The 17803-nt window shown below is 53.6% G+C and overlaps 1 protein-coding gene across 14 annotated transcripts in view; it reads right to left on the reverse strand.

Moving 5' to 3' along the window:
- Window positions 1-17380, reverse strand: part of mapk8ip3 (mitogen-activated protein kinase 8 interacting protein 3) — a 29121-nt gene extending 11741 nt beyond the window's left edge. For 3 of the 14 annotated variants that reach the window (XM_030340530.1, XM_030340556.1, XM_030340492.1), the window contains exons 1-17: window positions 16195-17380; window positions 10873-10993; window positions 10631-10701; window positions 10311-10402; window positions 9333-9356; window positions 8222-8369; window positions 6586-6820; window positions 5737-5839; window positions 5255-5373; window positions 4448-4459; window positions 4024-4041; window positions 2905-2962; window positions 2285-2437; window positions 1605-1662; window positions 1034-1185; window positions 575-631; window positions 196-366 (exon numbers count right to left, since the gene is read on the reverse strand). In XM_030340530.1, coding sequence (XP_030196390.1) covers window positions 196-366; window positions 575-631; window positions 1034-1185; window positions 1605-1662; window positions 2285-2437; window positions 2905-2962; window positions 4024-4041; window positions 4448-4459; window positions 5255-5373; window positions 5737-5839; window positions 6586-6820; window positions 8222-8369; window positions 9333-9356; window positions 10311-10402; window positions 10631-10701; window positions 10873-10993; window positions 16195-16500 — 1898 coding nt within the window. In that variant the 5' untranslated portion in view covers window positions 16501-17380. The remainder of the gene's footprint in view (window positions 1-195; window positions 367-574; window positions 632-1033; window positions 1186-1604; window positions 1663-2284; window positions 2438-2904; window positions 2963-4023; window positions 4042-4447; window positions 4460-5254; window positions 5374-5736; window positions 5840-6585; window positions 6821-8221; window positions 8370-9332; window positions 9357-10310; window positions 10403-10630; window positions 10702-10872; window positions 10994-16194) is intronic. The other 11 variants (XM_030340595.1, XM_030340573.1, XM_030340566.1 and 8 more) reach the window with 9 other exon arrangements.
- Window positions 17381-17803: the final 423 nt, after the last annotated feature.

Raw genomic sequence — 17803 nt, forward strand, 5'->3', positions numbered from 1 at the left:
GCGTGGCTGCTAGGAAAGGGGCGTGTCAGCCAAGGAGGGGGCGTGGCCTCTAGGAAAGAGGCGCGGCAGATAGGAAAGGGGTGTGTCCGATAGAGAAGGGGCGTGGCAGCTAGGAGAGGGGCGGGGCGGCCAGGAGGGGGCGTGGCAGTTAGGAGAGGGGCGGGGCAGCCAGGAGGGGCGTGGCAGCTGGCTCACTCTTCGGGGAAGAACTCCAGGGTGCGGTTGGAGGTGGAGATCTGGCACATGGTGTGGCTGCGGCGCTGGGGGAAGCCGGCCGGCGACGGAGACTTGTAGTGGATGTTGACGCTGTAGTACGGCCGCTTCACAGGGGGGGGGCTGGACGAGGTGCTGAACAGACGGGCGAAGCTGTGGAGAGGGGGAGAGAGAGAGAGAGAGAGAGAGAGAGAGAGAGAGAGAGAGAGAGAGAGAGAGAGAGAGAGAGAGAGAGAGAGAGAGAGAGAGAGAGAGAGAGAGGGAGAGAGAGAGAGAGAGAGAGAGAGAGAAACAACGTATTGATGCATTGTTATTTGTCAGACGTGTGTTTTGGCTTTGGATCAAAAAGGTGAAAACTCACAACTGCCAGATGGTGGACTTCTTCTTCTCCTGGATGGCCGGACTCTCCCGGGAGGCCCTGTGAAGAGAGACCTTCTGGGTCACCACTGAGGAACAGACCTCCAGTGGGGCCCCTTCGAGACTCCCTTTCAGGACCAGAGACCTCCTGGTCACCACTCAGGCCAACCTCTGTCATACCCTCAACAATGCAGTGTGAAGAACCAAACCTGCACTGAGACCATCAGTACTACAATAATGGATAAAAACACTGTTCCTAGTTAATATTGTTTTTATGAGCTGAATGCTGGTTCATTATGTTTGGAGACTCAACAGCCAACTCCTCTCTGCCACCGTCACCCACAGTCTGCTCTGGAAGGTGGCCCCGCCCATTCTGGCCCCGCCCCCGGCCCCTCCCCCTTCGGCCCGCCCCCGGCTCCTCCCCCTTCGGCCCGCCCCCGGCTCCTCCCCCCCCCCCGGTCACCTGATCATCTCGGTCCAGCGGACGGCCTCCTGCAGCTCCATCAGTCTCTCCTTGTACTGGTTGCGCTCCATCAGCACGCGGGCCATCTCCACCCGCGTGAAGCGCCGCCGCTGGGTCATGGACACGTCCCCGTCCTGCATGGGGGACGAGTACTGGGGGGGGCACAGGGGGTCATGAGGGGGTCACACACGGACCCCCAGGTACAGGGTGTCATGAGGGTCCGTGTGTGTGCAGACCAACACTAGTCTCGTCTCCTAGTGCAGCGCGGGTTCCGGTCACCCCAGAACACTGAGACCCCGCTTTTACTTTGAAAAGACGAGGCGTCCGTTCTCTGCTGACGTCGTCCTGCCACACATCGGTTGACTGTAGTTCACTAATTAAGGACGTGAGCGACATGGATGATGACAGCGTCTTTGGTTATTACTTAAGATAATGCATAACTATTCATCAGTGTTATTCATTAATGTAGGTCTCCCAGAGACCTGGGTCTGGTCTGGTCTGGAGGGACCAGCAGGGTCAGTCCTCCGGTCGGGGGGGGGGTCAGTCCACCGGTCGGGGGGGGGGTACTCACGTCGTCTCCGGCCTCGTCCTTGCCCTCCTGGGAGGCCCCCAGTGCCTCGGCCCTCAGCCTGTGGAGGGCCCAAGAGACCTTCAGTCCCTCGTCACCGCGCACGACACACACGCACAGACACACACGCACAGACAGACACGCACAGACACACACGCACTGACACACACGCACAGACACACACTGACACACACCACAGACACACACGCACAGACACACACCACAGACACACACTCACCAACAAACACGCATCAACATGGTGCAGCATGTTACCCTAGCAGCCTCTGTTGTGTACGGGGAACGGGTTAACCTAGTGATGGTTAGGGCTCGGCCCTTGGTTCTATGAACCTCCTGACTCTACCCACAGAGATATATGGTTGTTTCTTTTGCTCAGACTAATGGACTCATTGTAAGTCGCTCTGGATAAACGCGTGCTCAACGCCCTGAATGCTGATGTGAACCTGAGAGAGCTGCTATAGAAAGATAGCTATTATATAACATATCATATTTATGTATTATTACATAGTACGAAATAGTATATATGTTTTATTATACACGTGGGTCGTTGGTCTTCAGCGGTCCTGAGCGTTCTGACTGCAGCGTGTGACGATCGTACTCTGGGAACGATAGGGAGCTACAGAAGAGCTGACCTGACCCCTGACCCGGAGGCCATGACCCCTGACCTCTTGAGCTCCTCCTCCAGCTCCTTGACGCGGGCGTCCAGCTTGCTGCGGGCCAGCCGGACGGCCTCTAGCTCCTCCCTCAGCGAGGCCTGCTCCCCGGACAGCTCGTCCACCTTGGCGATGAGGTCGTTGGACACGATGTTCAGAGCGTTCCTGAGTGGAGACACACGGCCTCATCAGACGGATGGAGAGACGCATGACGGAGAGACAGAGGGATGGCTGGTCTCTTTCTCTCCCTCTCACTGTCTCTCTCCCCCTCAGACTCTCTATGGCTCTTAATCAGAATCTATCCCTCTCTCTGTCTCTCCCCCTGTCACTCTCTCTCTCTATCTGTTTCCCTCTCTCTATCTTTCTCTCTCTCCCTACCTCTCCCCCTCCCTCTCTCTCACTCTCTCTCTCCCTCCCTCTCTCTCTCTCCCGCTCTCTCTCCCTCTCTTTCCCTCCCTCTCCCCCCCCCTCTCTCTCTCTCTCTCTTTCTCTCCCTCTCCCCCCCCCCCTCTCTCTCTCTCTCTTTCTCCCTCTCTCCCCCTCTCATTCTGTCTCTCTCTCTCCCCCTCCCTCTCCCTCTCCCTCTCTCCCTCTCACTCTCTCTCTCCCTCCCTCTCTCTCTCTCTTCTCACTTGGTCTCCAGCAGCTGTTTGTTCTCCGTCAGCAGGTTCTCCACCTCCTTGCCCATCCCTGCAAGAAACCAAAAGAGGAACATTGGTGGCCCTCCAGACGGAGGGAGAACCCTTCACCTGAGAGGATGACTGAACTCCTGAGACGAATCAGGTGGAACAGATGAACTTAAGAAGCCTTAAACATCTGACCTCAGAGTAGGAGACGGAGGCTCAGCCTCAGAGAGCATCTCAGAGCACATTGGGGGGGGGGGGGGGGGGCATGCTCACACTAAAGCCAGGGGAGGCCTTTCTTTCTACTTCTGTCTTATTGTTTGAATTCTCTTTACAGCCTGACACGGTCAGTGAAACGCTCTGACAGAGAGAAACCGTTCACTCTGCACGTGCATTAAGTGTGCACGAGGGGAGGCTTCCAGCTAGGCGGACCTGTTGCTAAAGCTAGCCAGCTGGCGCCATGTCTTTGGGGGCGTGGCCTTGGAGGCCTTGCTTTCTGATTGGCCTCCCCTCGCTTTGATGGACGATCTGAGGGGTCTGTCAGCCTGAGGGGTGCAGCGTTATCAACAGCATGATGAACACACACGCCTGTTCAGAGCAGCACTCGTATCAGCAGAGCGTGGACTGCTTCAGGGGCGTGCAGGGAGCGAGCTGATGGAGTGGGCCCTGCTGTGGGCGACGGCTTCAGGCTGAAGCCAGACGCTGTCAGCCACACAAGGCCACTCAGAGAACAGCAGGTCACGGGACATAATGGAGGACGGTTAGGGATGAAACAGGGAGCGGCCGCATGAGGAGGTGAGAGAGGGAGGAGCAGAGATGTGGTGAACGAGGAAGGTTCAGTGTTTTGGCTTTGACTTCATACTGAGTCCTCATTCGATTTTCACACGAATGAGTTTTGTATTTTTATACGATCGGACAGGAAAACAAACGTTCCACAACACTGTGGAACGTTTGTGTTCATTTCCTGCGTGAAGGAACTCTACGCCGATGGGGATTGTCTGTACGTGATGGGGGAGGGGAGGGATGACGAGGGGAGGGGCTTCCCAAAGCGGCCATGACTAAAACAGGAAGTGACATCATAGACACGAGGAGCAATAAAAATGACCGCGGCTCATTCTGACGCCTTACCGAAGAAATCATCCCGGACTGGGAGAGCGAGAGAAGAGGAGAAAAGAGAGACTCGTAAGAACAATCAGTAGAAGAAGAAGAGTTAGTAGAGAGAGAGAGAGAGAGAGAGAGAGAGAGAGAGAGAGAGAGAGAGAGAGAGAGAGAGAGAGAGAGACATAGAGCTCATAAGCATTGGTTAATATGGCTGCAGAGGAGAATTTCAGAGCTAGAAGCTAAGGAAAGTCTAACTACGAGTGTAAAGCATGCAGACATGTTTGTAACATAAAGGTTGTCATGTATTTGTTTTATATGCATTGGTTTCATGGTGTTCTCCATGACCTTCCTGTATTTGTCACTGCTGAACAGAACCAGAACAGAGAGGCAGAGGCAGCTGTGATTGGGCGAATCCAAAGGAGTTCCACCCAATCAGGGCTCAGATACACACCTGAGAACTCCCCTATAGGCCCGGCGCGGTGACATGAAAGGGAAAGACAGTTTGAATGAGTGAACGGTCTAATATCTCACATGTATAGATATATAGATATACATACACAGTTACTACAGAACACAGAACATCAGCATACACTGGGCCACCAAATCAAAATGGCGTCTGCACAACTTTAGCGACGGAAATAAACTTGCGAGTCAGCAAAAATAACAGAAATGCCTGGTCACATGGTACAACGACCAATAGGGATAGGGCATGGTGGTCAGCGCGGGGGGGGGGGGGGGGGGGGGGGGGGGGTAGGTCACAGCCCAAGCCACCATGCAAAGGGCAAAGGTCACCAGGATGAGAGCCCTGTTTACACAGCAGCCCGCGGCCGAAGGGACAGACTGCCAGCGCTGCACTTCAGCGAGGGGGGGCTCAGCGGCCGGACCCCCGCTCTATGTATATATATATATATATATATATATATATATATATATATATACATGTACACACCATATACTAGGACATTCGTGTTGAGGTATGACAGGTATACTGTGAACTGATTTAACTGTGACTGTAAGAAGAATTCCCACACACTCACACAAATCACACTCGCAAACACATACACACCACACATGCACACTCGGGGACAACACTACCACACACACACACACACACACACAGCACACACACACACACACAGGCACCCACCCACACACACACACACACACACACACACACACACACACACACACACACACACACACACACACACACACACACACACACACACACACACACACACACACACAGCGTGTGTACCCAGTAGCTCCGCGCCTGCGTCCACGTCTCCGATGATGTCCGACTTGGCGTCTTTGATCTCGTGGTACAGAGAGTCCGTGTTGATGCCGAACGCCTCGTTCACGATGCCCTGGGAGGGGCTGGAACACACACACACAGAGGGTCGAGACCAAGGACCTGGGACTCACTAGGGCTGGGGCCTGTGACCCACCAGGGGCTGAAACACACATAGGGGTGACTCACTGGGGCTGGGGTTGATTGAGACAAAGAGAGAGAGAGAGAGAGAGAGAGAGAGAGAGAGAGAGAGAGAGAGAGAGAGAGAGAGAGAGAGAGAGAGAGAGAGAGAGAGAGAGAGAGAGAGAGAGAGAGAGAGAGAGAGAGAGAGGGAGGGGGAGAGGGGGACAGAGACAGAGACAGAGAGAGAGAGAGAGAGAGAGAGAGAGAGAGAGAGAGAGAGAGAGAGAGAGAGGGGAGAGGGAGAGAGAGAGAGGGGGAGTTTGAACCTGTTTCCTCCTCCGTACATGCGGGGGTCAACACACATGTCCAGCTCCGGCGTGGAGTCGATGATCTCCTGGAACTCGGACCACTCCTCACTGCGGCCCATCCCTGGAACAGAACCACATGAAGACCCTCTATCACCTGGTGGACTATTATCTACCATCTATCACCGACACGGAACCACATGGAGACTAAATAAACATCTACATCCCACACAGAGACACGCCATCAACAGGTGGACTCTGGCATTCGGTTAATTCACCGTGACAGAGCAGAGACTTTAAGTTACTATTACTTTAGTTACTTTGAGTTACTCTGCTGTTAGAAGACACTCTTCATGTGAACAGTAACTCGTTTATTTAACCATTCCCTCACTAGCTACCGTCTCTTCACTAGGTACCCACGTCTAGCTACCCATGTCTTGTTGCCCTTCCCTTCACTAGTTACCCGTCTCCTCACTAGCTACCCATGTCTTGTTACCCTTCCCTTTACTAGTTACCCGTCTCTTCACTAGCTACCCGTGTCTTGTTACCCTTCCCTTTACTAGTTACCCGTCTCCTCACTAGCTACCCATGTCTTGTTACCCTTCCCTTTACTAGTTACCCGTCTCTTCACTAGCTACCCGTGTCTTGTTACCCTTCCCTTTACTAGTTACCCGTCTCTTCACTAGCTACCCGTGTCTTGTTACCCTTCCCTTCACTAGTTACCCGTCTCTTCACTAGCTACCCGTGTCTTGTTACCCTTCCCTTTACTAGTTACCCGTCTCTTCACTAGCTACCCGTGTCCTGTGATGTTGTGTCTGGTATCCGTCCCAGGACCACCCCCCCCCCCCCCCTCACCCCCCCCCCCCTCACCGATGCTGACGTTGCGTGTCTCCTGGGAGACCTGCACCTCCATGTTGCGGCTCAGCCTCTTGGCTCCGCCCTTGCGTGCGTTCCCGGCCCTCATGGCGTCGAGGTCCCCGTGGGCGGGGAAGCCCTCGTTGAGCGGCGTGACGGAGGCCGAGGGCACCGAGGACGTGGGCGTGTTCGACTTGCTGCCCGCGCTGCTGGGCGTGGCCGCCACCGAGTCGGACTCCGAGCCGTCCTCCTGGGGGGGGCGGAGCCAAGGGAGGCGTTAGCATCACGTAGCGGAGAGCTGCTATAAAAAGATAGCTATTATAGACATATCATATATATCTGTATAGTATGATGTAGTATATATGTTTTATTATATAGTACGATATAGTATGTTTTATTATAAAGTATGATATAGTATATATGTTTTATTATATAGTATGATACATTATATATGTGTTATTATATAGTGTAATATAGTATACAGTATATGTATTTTATTATACAGTACGATATAATATATATGCATTATAATATAGTATGATATAATATATATGTATAGATCGATCATATAGTTTCATAACAGATATAGATGTATAATTATATAATATGATATAATATATATAGATGCATTATTATTATATTCTATATATTCTGTTTGAGATTTCCCGAGTCAGTTAGTGACACCAACAACACCTCACCACCACAACACCAATGCTGGAATGAGATTCACACGGTCACAACCAGGCAGCACAGGTCACAACCAGGCAGCCACTGAACGGGTTAGTGCAAACCCACAGCAACAAATAAACACTGAACGGTTCAGTTCAGAGCTCACTGAACGGTTCACTGTTCAACGCTCACTGAACGGTTCAGTTCAGAGTTCACGTTAGTGAGCTCTGAACTGAACCGTTCAGTGAGCTCTGAACCGTACGGTGAGCTCTGAACCGTACGGTGAGCTCTGAGCTGAACCGTACGGTGAGCTCTGAGCTGAACCATACGGTGAGCTCTGAACCGTACGGTGAGCTCTGAACCGTACGGTGAGCTCTGAGCTGAACCGTACGGTGAGCCCTGAACTGTACGGTGAGCTCTGAACTGTACGGTGAGCTCTGAGCTGAACCATACGGTGAGCTCTGAACCGTACGGTGAGCCCTGAACCGTACGGTGAGCTCTGAACCGTACGGTGAGCTCTGAGCTGAACCGTACGGTGAGCTCTGAGCTGAACCGTACGGTGAGCCCTGAACTGTACGGTGAGCTCTGAACTGTACGGTGAGCTCTGAGCTGAACCATACGGTGAGCTCTGAACCGTACGGTGAGCTCTGAACCGTACGGTGAGCTCTGAACCGTACGGTGAGCCCTGAACCGTACGGTGAGCTCTGGACCGTACGGTGAGCGCAGCGGAGCAGAGCAGTCAGAGGAAGCACAGTGCAGCTGCCTGCTTGGTCAGAGAGCTTCAGATCTGAGAACCGGACCCTTTCTGGGGGGTCCGGCTCCTCATTTCAGAGCTGCAGACTCTGACGGAGACGCAGGCAGGCAGCGGGGGGGGGGGGGGGGGGGGGCGTGGGCGTGGCTAGACAGATGGGCGGTGACACAAACTCCTCCTCCTCCTCCCCCTCCCCTCCAGGAGAAGGGGGGGGGGGGTGCGCTGTCACACCTGGTAGCCCGGGCCGGAGTTGGGCGGGCACGGCTGGCCCGGCCACGAGTCTTTCCCGGACCCGGTCTGAGCCCCCCCAGGACCCCCACGTACCATGCCCTCTGCGCCGGGGTACAGGCTGAGCGATGGGGGCCGGTCCGCTTTGCTGCTGGGGGGGGGAGAGACAGAGGGGTGTTAGACCCCCGCTGATAGGGACCCCAGGTCTGAGGCCGCAGCATGGAACCAAAGCATCACTTAAAGAGCTGGAGGAGGGACTGACAGCAGGACAGACGGATGGACAGACAGATGGACGGACAGACAGACAGACAGACAGACAGACAGACAGACAGACAGACGGCAGACAGACAGACAGACAGACGGCAGACAGACAGACAGACAGACAGACGGCAGACAGACAGACAGACAGACAGACAGACAGACAGACAGACGGCAGACAGACAGACAGACAGACAGACAGACAGACAGACAGACAGATGGCAGACAGACAGACAGACGGCAGACAGACAGACAGACGGCAGACAGACAGACAGACAGACAGACAGACAGACAGACAGACAGACAGACGGCAGACAGACAGACAGACAGACAGACAGACAGACGGCAGACAGACAGACAGACAGACAGCAGACAGACAGACAGACGGCAGACAGACAGACAGACGGCAGACAGACAGACAGACAGACAGACAGACAGACAGACAGACAGACAGACCGGGGGGCAGCAGGCCAGGTGGGACACCAGTCAGAGTGTACAGAAATACACCAGATAAAGTAAAGTGGGCGTCAGCAGAACGTCCTCGTCAGTGCTGCCGCTCCTACTCTCTAAGGGGAAGCTGGACGACAGAAACAGGACACAACACAACACATGAAGACAAAAAGACACAAAGACACACAACAAGCAGCAGTGTGCCGGGAGGGCGACCCTTGACCTCTCTCTCTCAGGTCAGAGGGTGACCTTTGAGCTCCCTCTCTCAGGACCACTGGGGGAGGATGTTGGCGAACATAGCATCAGGGACTCCACAAAGTATGCAGGTGTGCAGTACTTCAGGCGGGCGGGGGGCGGGGGGGGGCAGGCTGGTAGAGAGGTTAGGGGAGGGGGGGGTTAGAGTTACCTCTTCTTCCAGGACGCCCGATGACTGGTGTGATCACAGAGAGGCCAGACAAACAGACAGAGAACGGACAGATGGACAGAGACCCAGATGGACAGACAAGCACACAGGCAGGCAGTGAGTACAGCAGTGGACCGGGGGGCCGGGTGGGGGGTCATCAGACATCATTACCCCCAGACACCCCCACAGTGGGGCCCTTAAGGGCGGCGGAGGGCCCCACGTGGCTCCTCACTTCTCTCGATCCGACCTTTGTGATCTGACGCCGCCGGGACGCTTAAACGCTCGGGGGGGGTCCCTGACCGTTAAAGGGGGTCCCCGACAGTTAAAGGGGGTCCCTGACAGTGAAAGGGGGTCCCTGACCGTTAAAGGGGGTCCCTGACAGTTAAAGGGGGTCCCTGACAGTTGAAGAGGTCTCTTACAGTTAAAGGGGGTCCCTGACCGTTAAAGGGGGTCCCTGACCGTTAAAGGGGGTCCCTGACAGTTGAAGGGGTCTCTTACAGTTAAAGGGGGTCCCTGACCGTTAAAGGGGGTCCCTGAAAGTTAAAGGGGTCCCTGACCGTTAAAGGGGGTCCCTGACAGTTAAAGGGGTCCCTGACAGTTAAAGGGGGTCCCTGACCGTTAAAGGGGGTCCCTGACAGTTAAAGGGGTCCCTGACAGTTAAAGGGGGTGGCGGGCCCCCATTAAGCCCCTGGAGGCTCTCAGCAGGGTCCAGGGCTGTCAGGGACCCCCTTAAAGGACTCTGATACTGGGTGACAGGGGTCCTCCTTGTCTTTAAACAGGGAGCGCTGTTTGAGGTCTGAACCAAACCGGTTCAAACCAGCGTGAACCGCGGAGCCTGAGTGGAAGTGAGTCCCCACAGAACCCCCTAAAGCGCCCCGCACCAGACCAGGGCTGGACCGGCGGCCCTGCCCCCCCCCCCCCCCAGGGTGCGCCCCCCCAGACGACGGAGCCCCCAGAGAGGACGTGGGCGGCGGGACTCACATGCGTCCGGAGCCCGGGCCCTCGGGCTGGCCGTGGCCCCCGACCTGCTGCATCTTGGTCCGCTCGATGTTCTCCACGTAGGTCTGGATCATCTGGGAAGGGGGGGTAGAGCACGAGGGGGGGGCAGTAAAGTAAAGCCCTCTGAGGCGACTGCATGACGGGCGATGTGCGGTCAGAGGTCACAACAAGACGGCCAGGGGGCTGGACCGGCGTGTGGTTTCTCTGGCGGACCGACGTGTAGTTCCTCCAGCGGCCTGTAGGCGGCTCACGGTGGAGGATGCAGAGCCACCCTCCACCGTGTGTTGGTGGTCGGGACGTACCTCGGTGTGGCGCTGGTGCAGTGAGTTGTACTCCTTCTTCATGTCCGACTCCCGCTCCTCCAGACGCGTGACTGAGGAAGGACATACACACTGGGTTAAAGCTGGGGTGTCTGTAGTAGAGAGGTGTGTGTGTGTGTGTGTGTGTGTGTGTGTGTGTGTGTGTGTGTGTGTGTGTGTGTGTGTGTGTGTGTGTGTGTGTGTCAGCGTGTGTGCGTGTGCTAGCGTGCTGGCGGTCCCCTCACTCTGGTCCGAGTAGTTCTTGGTCTTGAGCTCCAGCTGTTTCCCCGTCAGCTCCAGGACCTCCACCTGCACCTGCAGGTCCTTCTTCTCTGCCTCCAGGGCATCCTCAAACTCGATGAATTTCTGACGGAACAAAGAGGAGAACGCTCAGAGGAACCCGACGTAGAACCCACTGAAGGACCCTGAGGACACTGAGGAACCCGACGTAGAACCCTCTGAAGGACCCTGAGGACCTCATATCTGTATGGGTCTCACCCCAGCCTCCTCAGGTCTCACCCCAGCCCCCTCAGGTCTCATCCCAGCCCCCTCAGGTCTCATCCCAGCCCCCTCAGGTCTCATCCCAGCCCCCTCCCAGTCTGGGTCTCTCCCCTGCAGTGGGCTCAGTGCTGTAGCTCCACGCTGAACCGTTGCCTCGCTCCGTCCTTCTGAAACACGCTGTCCACATTCCTGAGTCAAAGTCAAAAGAGCTTTTCTCGTGTTTTAACGGCTGGTGTTTATTTATTTATATATTTTAAAGCCGACCACAATGAGTGCTTTCCCCACTCGGTGCTGGGCTGTTAATCTGGTGGCTGTTGAGAGCCGGGGTTTGATATGAAGCTACAACACGCACGCAACATGCTCTCATTAGACACCACAGCTTCATGTGACACTTTCACACCTTATTACTGAGTTAGCATTGTAATAAGGTCGATGACAGGTGAGGGTGGTGGTGTTTTGGGATCTTGTATATTCAGGTAAGAGGTCAACTTGTGGGCTGATCACTTATATTGCACTGCTTCACAATCGATGGCCTTTAATTCAGTTAGTCAACGTCCAAAGGAGAAATACAAACGCAGGACAATGATGGTGTTCAACGCACTAATGATAGTTCATATGGGAGTGTCGGCGTCTTCTTAAACCACTGCAGGATTCACTGATATGTTGATCTCTCTAATGAGGGGCATTACATCATAACTACACGTTGACACACCGTCCATGCTTTAGGTAACAGAGGCGCTGGATCTTCAAGGTGTCAAACCATCCAATCCTTTTGTCTCTAGAAGACAATAGGATGAATATTAACAGCGGCCTTCAGAAGGAGAGCAGAAAAGGAGTGAGGCCTCATCTGGGCCTGGTCCATCGTGGTTCCATCAGGGGACGTCTTCTAAAAGGACTCGAACAGCACTTTAGCAGAGAGCGGACTGCAGCAGCTCCTGGAAGCACTAACCACAGCCTCCCCTCAAGGCAAACGCCCTTCAGATGTACCGTAGTAACCAATATGCTGATCATCTAACCCCCTCACAAGAGGTAGACCCATGCTATCATCTAACCCCCTCACCGATATGTAGAACCAGGCTGATCATCTAACCCCCTCACCGATATGTAGACCCATGCTATCATCTAACCCCCTCACCGATATGTAGAACCAGGCTGATCATCTAACCCCCTCACCGATATGTAGAACCAGGCTGATCATCTAACCCCCTCACCGATATGTAGAACCAGGCTGATCATCTAACCCCCTCACCGATATGTAGAACCAGGCTGATCATCTAACCCCCTCACCGATATGTAGAACCAGGCTGATCATCTAACCCCCTCACCGATATGTAGAACCAGGCTGATCATCTAACCGCGTCAGTTTTCAGAGTTTCATTTCAACCTGCGTGAGACGCAGGATGTAGACTGGCTTTCCAGACGGGCTGTTTCTAAAAATATCTTCAAATGATCGTTCTATTCGTTTGATCCATAGATAACCGACGCTCTCTTCCACACTCGACGTGCGCGTGTATTCAGGGGCTGAGCCTCACGTCGCCTGGATCAGAGATCCGTAACACATCAGACGAAAGGTGGACATAACGTCCTTGGGATGCTGAGTGCAGCTCTACTGCCTCATCCCCTCCTCCCTGATCCCAGACATCACAACCGCTGGGCGTCGGGAGGCTGCCATGATTCACCAGTCGGCCACGAGAGGCCGTGGTCTGCAGTGATGTCCAACAGCTCAATGTGTTGTGAACGTGAGACAGAGCGACTTCTATAGAAGGGTGACTTCAACAGTTACAATAGACCACCTAGTGTCATTCCACACACAGCCACATAAATGGGATAATCTATTGAAAACAAATCTTAATTTTCCGGCCAAGCAATATAGTTATATCAAATATAGCTGTACAGTTATCATAATATAGTTAATGAAGACAGCAAAATGGTTGCCGTCTTCATTAACATGAGTTGTGATTAACATGAGTTGTTATTCTGTCACAGCTGTGTGGTTTAGAGTATTTTATAACAGCTTCAAGCTAATCAGAGCTAGGACCGGAGGTACGTGTTTCATAACACGGCCCACGCGCTGTCAGGGTTAACGCTGGCCCGCTGACGTCAGGCTCAGCCTGGAGTCACACGCCTCGCTCGGGGATGTAAGCCCAGCCAGGTTATGTTTATGTTGAGGAGAGGTCAGATCAGATTCCTGCATTGTTTTCTTTTGACCGAACCGGTTCCCCCAGGTGGAACGGTCAGGTAACTCAATCTCCCATTGAGCCGGGGACGTCAGAGCAGCGGGATGGAGCACCATCAGGCCGGCTCTGCTCACCGGGGGTCCAGGGACTCAGTAGAACGCGTGGGAGGGATGTGCATTTTGTGGCAGGGGGAGAGGAACGGACACTCCTCCGTTAAGGACGACATGAACAGTCAAGTCTTTAACATCGGCCCTCAAACAGCCTGGGTGGCTTGGAGAGGCACGGAGAAGGAGCGTCGTACGGCTGCTGCTGCACGCCGTCCACTGGGAGCTCTGGCTCGTCTCCTGCAAACCATTTCTGCTGTTCTTGTTGCCGAACAAGCGACCCCTGTTTATCACTTAAATCAAATCACGTTTCATTACATTACATTTATTTAGCGAGGCTCACTGAGTGCATTCACCAGTGAGTGATACAACTGAAAATGTGCAAGAATCATTCAAGTGCATAAACTCGCTGAAACAGGCAAAAGGCCATCAGATCCGCGTTATTATAATTACAGACACTTTGTAGCCAATAATGTCAATCCATCAGAAAAACAATAGATTGATGAATCAACAATTAAGATAAGAGTGCGTTGTTCAGCCACTACTAGGCATCTGACGGGAGCAGGACTGGGAGGCTCCGGCCACGGGCAGGAAGCTGACGTCTGCCACAGGGAGCTCTCTCTCTGCTGGGGGGGGGGGACCTCGCGAGAACACCACCACACAGGCTCTTGTTCTCCTCCGGCCTTGAGACCCGCCCTCCCCTCCTCCACTACTCTGCCTCCTCCTCCCTACGCTCCAGAGCCTGTCTCGCCTCTCCCTCCTCCTCCTCTCCCAGTCATCTCCTTCCTGTATCATCATCACTATGAGCCGCTGATTCGATTTGTCCTCTCATCGTCTGTCTCGCGCTCTCTCTCTCTCTCTCTCTCTCTCTCTCTCTCTCTCTCTCTCTCTCTCTCTCTCTCTCTCTCTCTCTCTCTCTCTCTCTCTCTCTCTCTCTCTCTCTCTCTCTCTCTCTCTCTCTCTCTCTCTCTCTCTCTCTCTCTCTCTCTCTCTGGGGCGTCGTCGTCATAAACACCAATCACATTACAGCAGCCAGACTCCTCCCATCTGCTCTGGGTGCTCTATTGATTTTCTATGATTGGCCGTCCTTTAACTCAATATCTCGTCCCCCAGCATGCACTGCTCCGTGCCCGTCTGCCCCCCCAGACGGAACCTCTGAGGGGGGGTCAGCGGCCGGTCCATCCCAGGGTCAGGGATGGACTGAGGGGATCACTGCCCGCTCTAAACTACGTCCATTAAACCTTAAACTACATTCATTAACCTTAAACTACGCTCATTAAACCTTAAACTACGTCCATTAACCTTATTCCCCTCCAGGGAGAAGCTCACACTGGGTCTTCTGATGGACAGTTATGAACACACTGATATGAACACACTTAGGTTTTCATACCAGTGTTCTCCAGTGTGATGCTTAGGCTGAAATGACACTGGAGTTTAAGCAGCATTTCCTGGGTGTGGTCAAAGAGAGCAATCCAATCCTTGCTTGTGTAAACATTACGTTAGGTTACAGATGAAACCCTCTTTTCTCATTCTTTATGAATAGTTAACAACACAATGGCCAAAATATAAAATCATACGGTTGATGTAGTTTCCATTTCATCAGCACTGTGAAGCTAACCTCCTCTGAGCTGTCAGAAACATCTCGCAACACTTACTGTTTGGCTCATTTAAAATGTTAACCGTTTATAAATGGAGAGAAACTGTATCAATAAATGTCTGACCCGTTCCTTAGTCCTGTTGGTCCGATACTCAGAGGCGTCTCACTGTTTGGAGATAAAGTACAGCTTCTCCAAACGCAACAAGCCCCAGAACTCAGAAATCAGTGGAGGGTGACACCTCATCCATAGGTACACTAGATGATAATGGTGACTCAACAGGGAGACACTGGGGAGATAGGCTGTGATTGGCTACAAGGAGGAGGGGAGGAGCTCTGGATGTTGGCTAACACTCGGCGGAGTCACCCCACTCCCCGGTGGAAACGGGGTCACCCCACTGGGGGTGGGGGGGGGGGGGGGGGGAATGGAGAGGACAGAGACATCCCGGTGTCTGTCCTCTCCGTCTCCCCTAGGAGGAGGACCGAGACCGGAGACGTTGTCCTGGAGCGATAGTTGAGGAGGGGGGCGTCTGCCCAGGCTCAGGGGAGGGGGTCAGGGCCTGGGTCCTATATCCTGACCCCTTGGCTCCTAAATCCTGACCACTTGGCTCCTATATCCTGACCGCTTGGCTCCTATATCCTGACCGCTTGGCTCCTATATCCTGACCGCTTGGCTCCTATATCCTGACCACTTGGCTCCTATATCCTGACCAGCCCACTCTGACAGGAGGGGTTGCCTTTAATTTGGACCTGCTCTCGTGGGCGTGTGTGGTCACGCATGAGTAATAACCCGAGGACGTCAACACAACCACTAGATGGATGCTGACAGACGCAAAGATGGCTGAATTCATCCCTAAAGGCGCTGAGATGTCATCTATGCCTGTTGTTGTTGTTACACAATACCATGAATGCACCATGTAGAAGGTGCTCGAGTTATTTGATTGGATAGCCATGATCCTTCTATAGACGTGTTGCTCCATAGTCATCGGCAATATCCCCCAGGAATGGACTTCCGTTATATTCCATTGGTAGCCCGATCAAGCACACACGCAGACCTCAGGTCAGATCATAGCCCCTGGACCTTATAGTCCAGGGGGCCATCCAGACACTACAGCAATAATAGGGCCCATGGGACGTCTATGTGTTTCTAGCCGGCTACAGCCCTCCGGTCGCAGGCTACCATCCACGTACCTCCTCCGCTTGCTTCCGCAGCGCCTTCTCCCGCTCGTATTGCGTGATGAGCTGCTCGTTGTCCTCCTTCAGAAGCTCCAGCTCCACCTCGTGCTCCTGGTTCTCCGTCAGCACGCCGTCCAGGTTCTCCAGCACGTTGACAACCAGCGGCATCAACTCCTTCACCACCTCCTCGTCGTAGCTGCGGATCAGCCGCTCGAACTCCCGGTAGATGCTGTTGGCCAGGCCCGACACGCGCTCCGACATCACGGACACGGAGCCGTAGTCGTCCTGGTACACCACCTCGTCGATCTGGAGGTCCATCATCTTGTCCGCCGGGCGAGATGGCGACCTATTCCACGGGGTGTCTCTGCCTGTAGAGGCTTAACCGATCGGGAGTGTTTCTCGTAAAGTCAACGCCAACGGTGCTGCGAAATACAGCCCTTATCTAGACACACAAAAACACTTCAGGACGCCGCAAATAACACCAATCACCGCTCCCGTTTAGCTCCATAACCTTGAACCCGCTGATGAACGTATCCGCTGCTGTGTGTTGATGTGACGGGCCCCCCCTCGACCACCACTAACACCGCCGCTGGCGCACCCTGCTACGGTTGTCCTCGCGTTGCGAACAGCCGATTCTTCCGGGAGAAATGCGCTGGTGGACGGCCGGGCTGGGGCTCGGGCCTCGGAGAGTCCATACTCGAACCAGGAGAACGGCCTCGACGATGCACCTGCCGCTCAGCAGCCGCAACCATGGAACCCAGCCATTACAGCGAAATAAATAAATAAATATAGAAATAAATTAAATAAATACGAGAAGAATAAATAGAAGGGCCTGTGGCCGATATGTCCCGGTCCTACTGCGTCCGCCGGCCGAGCCCAGAGGAGACGCGGCGCGTCATGTTGTGCAGGTGGCCGAGGATGGGGTGCGGCGAGCCGGGCGGAGGTGCTGTCTCACTGCGCTACGGGGGGGGTCTCTCTCTCTCGGCTCAGATGGAGGGCCAGCTGACTATAGAGCTGACGTCACGCCGCCTGCAGTGAGCACTCTCGGTTTTTCTTTTTTGATAATATGCATTATAAATCGACATACATGATCGTAAACGAATCGGACGGATTCTAAAATATGTTAAGATATAAAACATTTCCCGAGGACCCGCCGCTATGCTAAGCTAGGCGTTGCATCGCATGTGCTTGCTGAAAGCCGTATGCTACTAGTGGTGGTTAATAGAATAGACATGCCCTGGCAGATGAATAACCAATAACTAATCACAACTCGCAACAGAATATCTACAGCCTTAATGGTTCATAAGCTCACATATGAAAACTTTAAAACACAGGAGAGAAACGTCAATGAAACCACTTACTAGATGAAATTTATTCCGTTTTTAAACGTGGTTCCATAGTTATTTGCTCTATGAATAGGCTAGCTATTTGAAAGACTTTGTAGGTCAGACCCCTTTGACTCCCGTTATTCCAACTGGCCAATAAAGCCTTTTAAACAGAGGGGGCTGCTTACCTGCCGTTCCTCGGCCACATGGGTCCAGCGTTTGGGCCTCAACGCCCTCACGTTACACACCTGCTACACGTTGTTAGTCTTAGGTTTTAACAGAGTACAACGAACCACAAC

Source organism: Gadus morhua, chromosome 2 (assembly GCF_902167405.1).
Source record: "Gadus morhua chromosome 2, gadMor3.0, whole genome shotgun sequence".
In the NCBI taxonomy this organism is placed as follows: domain Eukaryota; kingdom Metazoa; phylum Chordata; class Actinopteri; order Gadiformes; family Gadidae; genus Gadus; species Gadus morhua.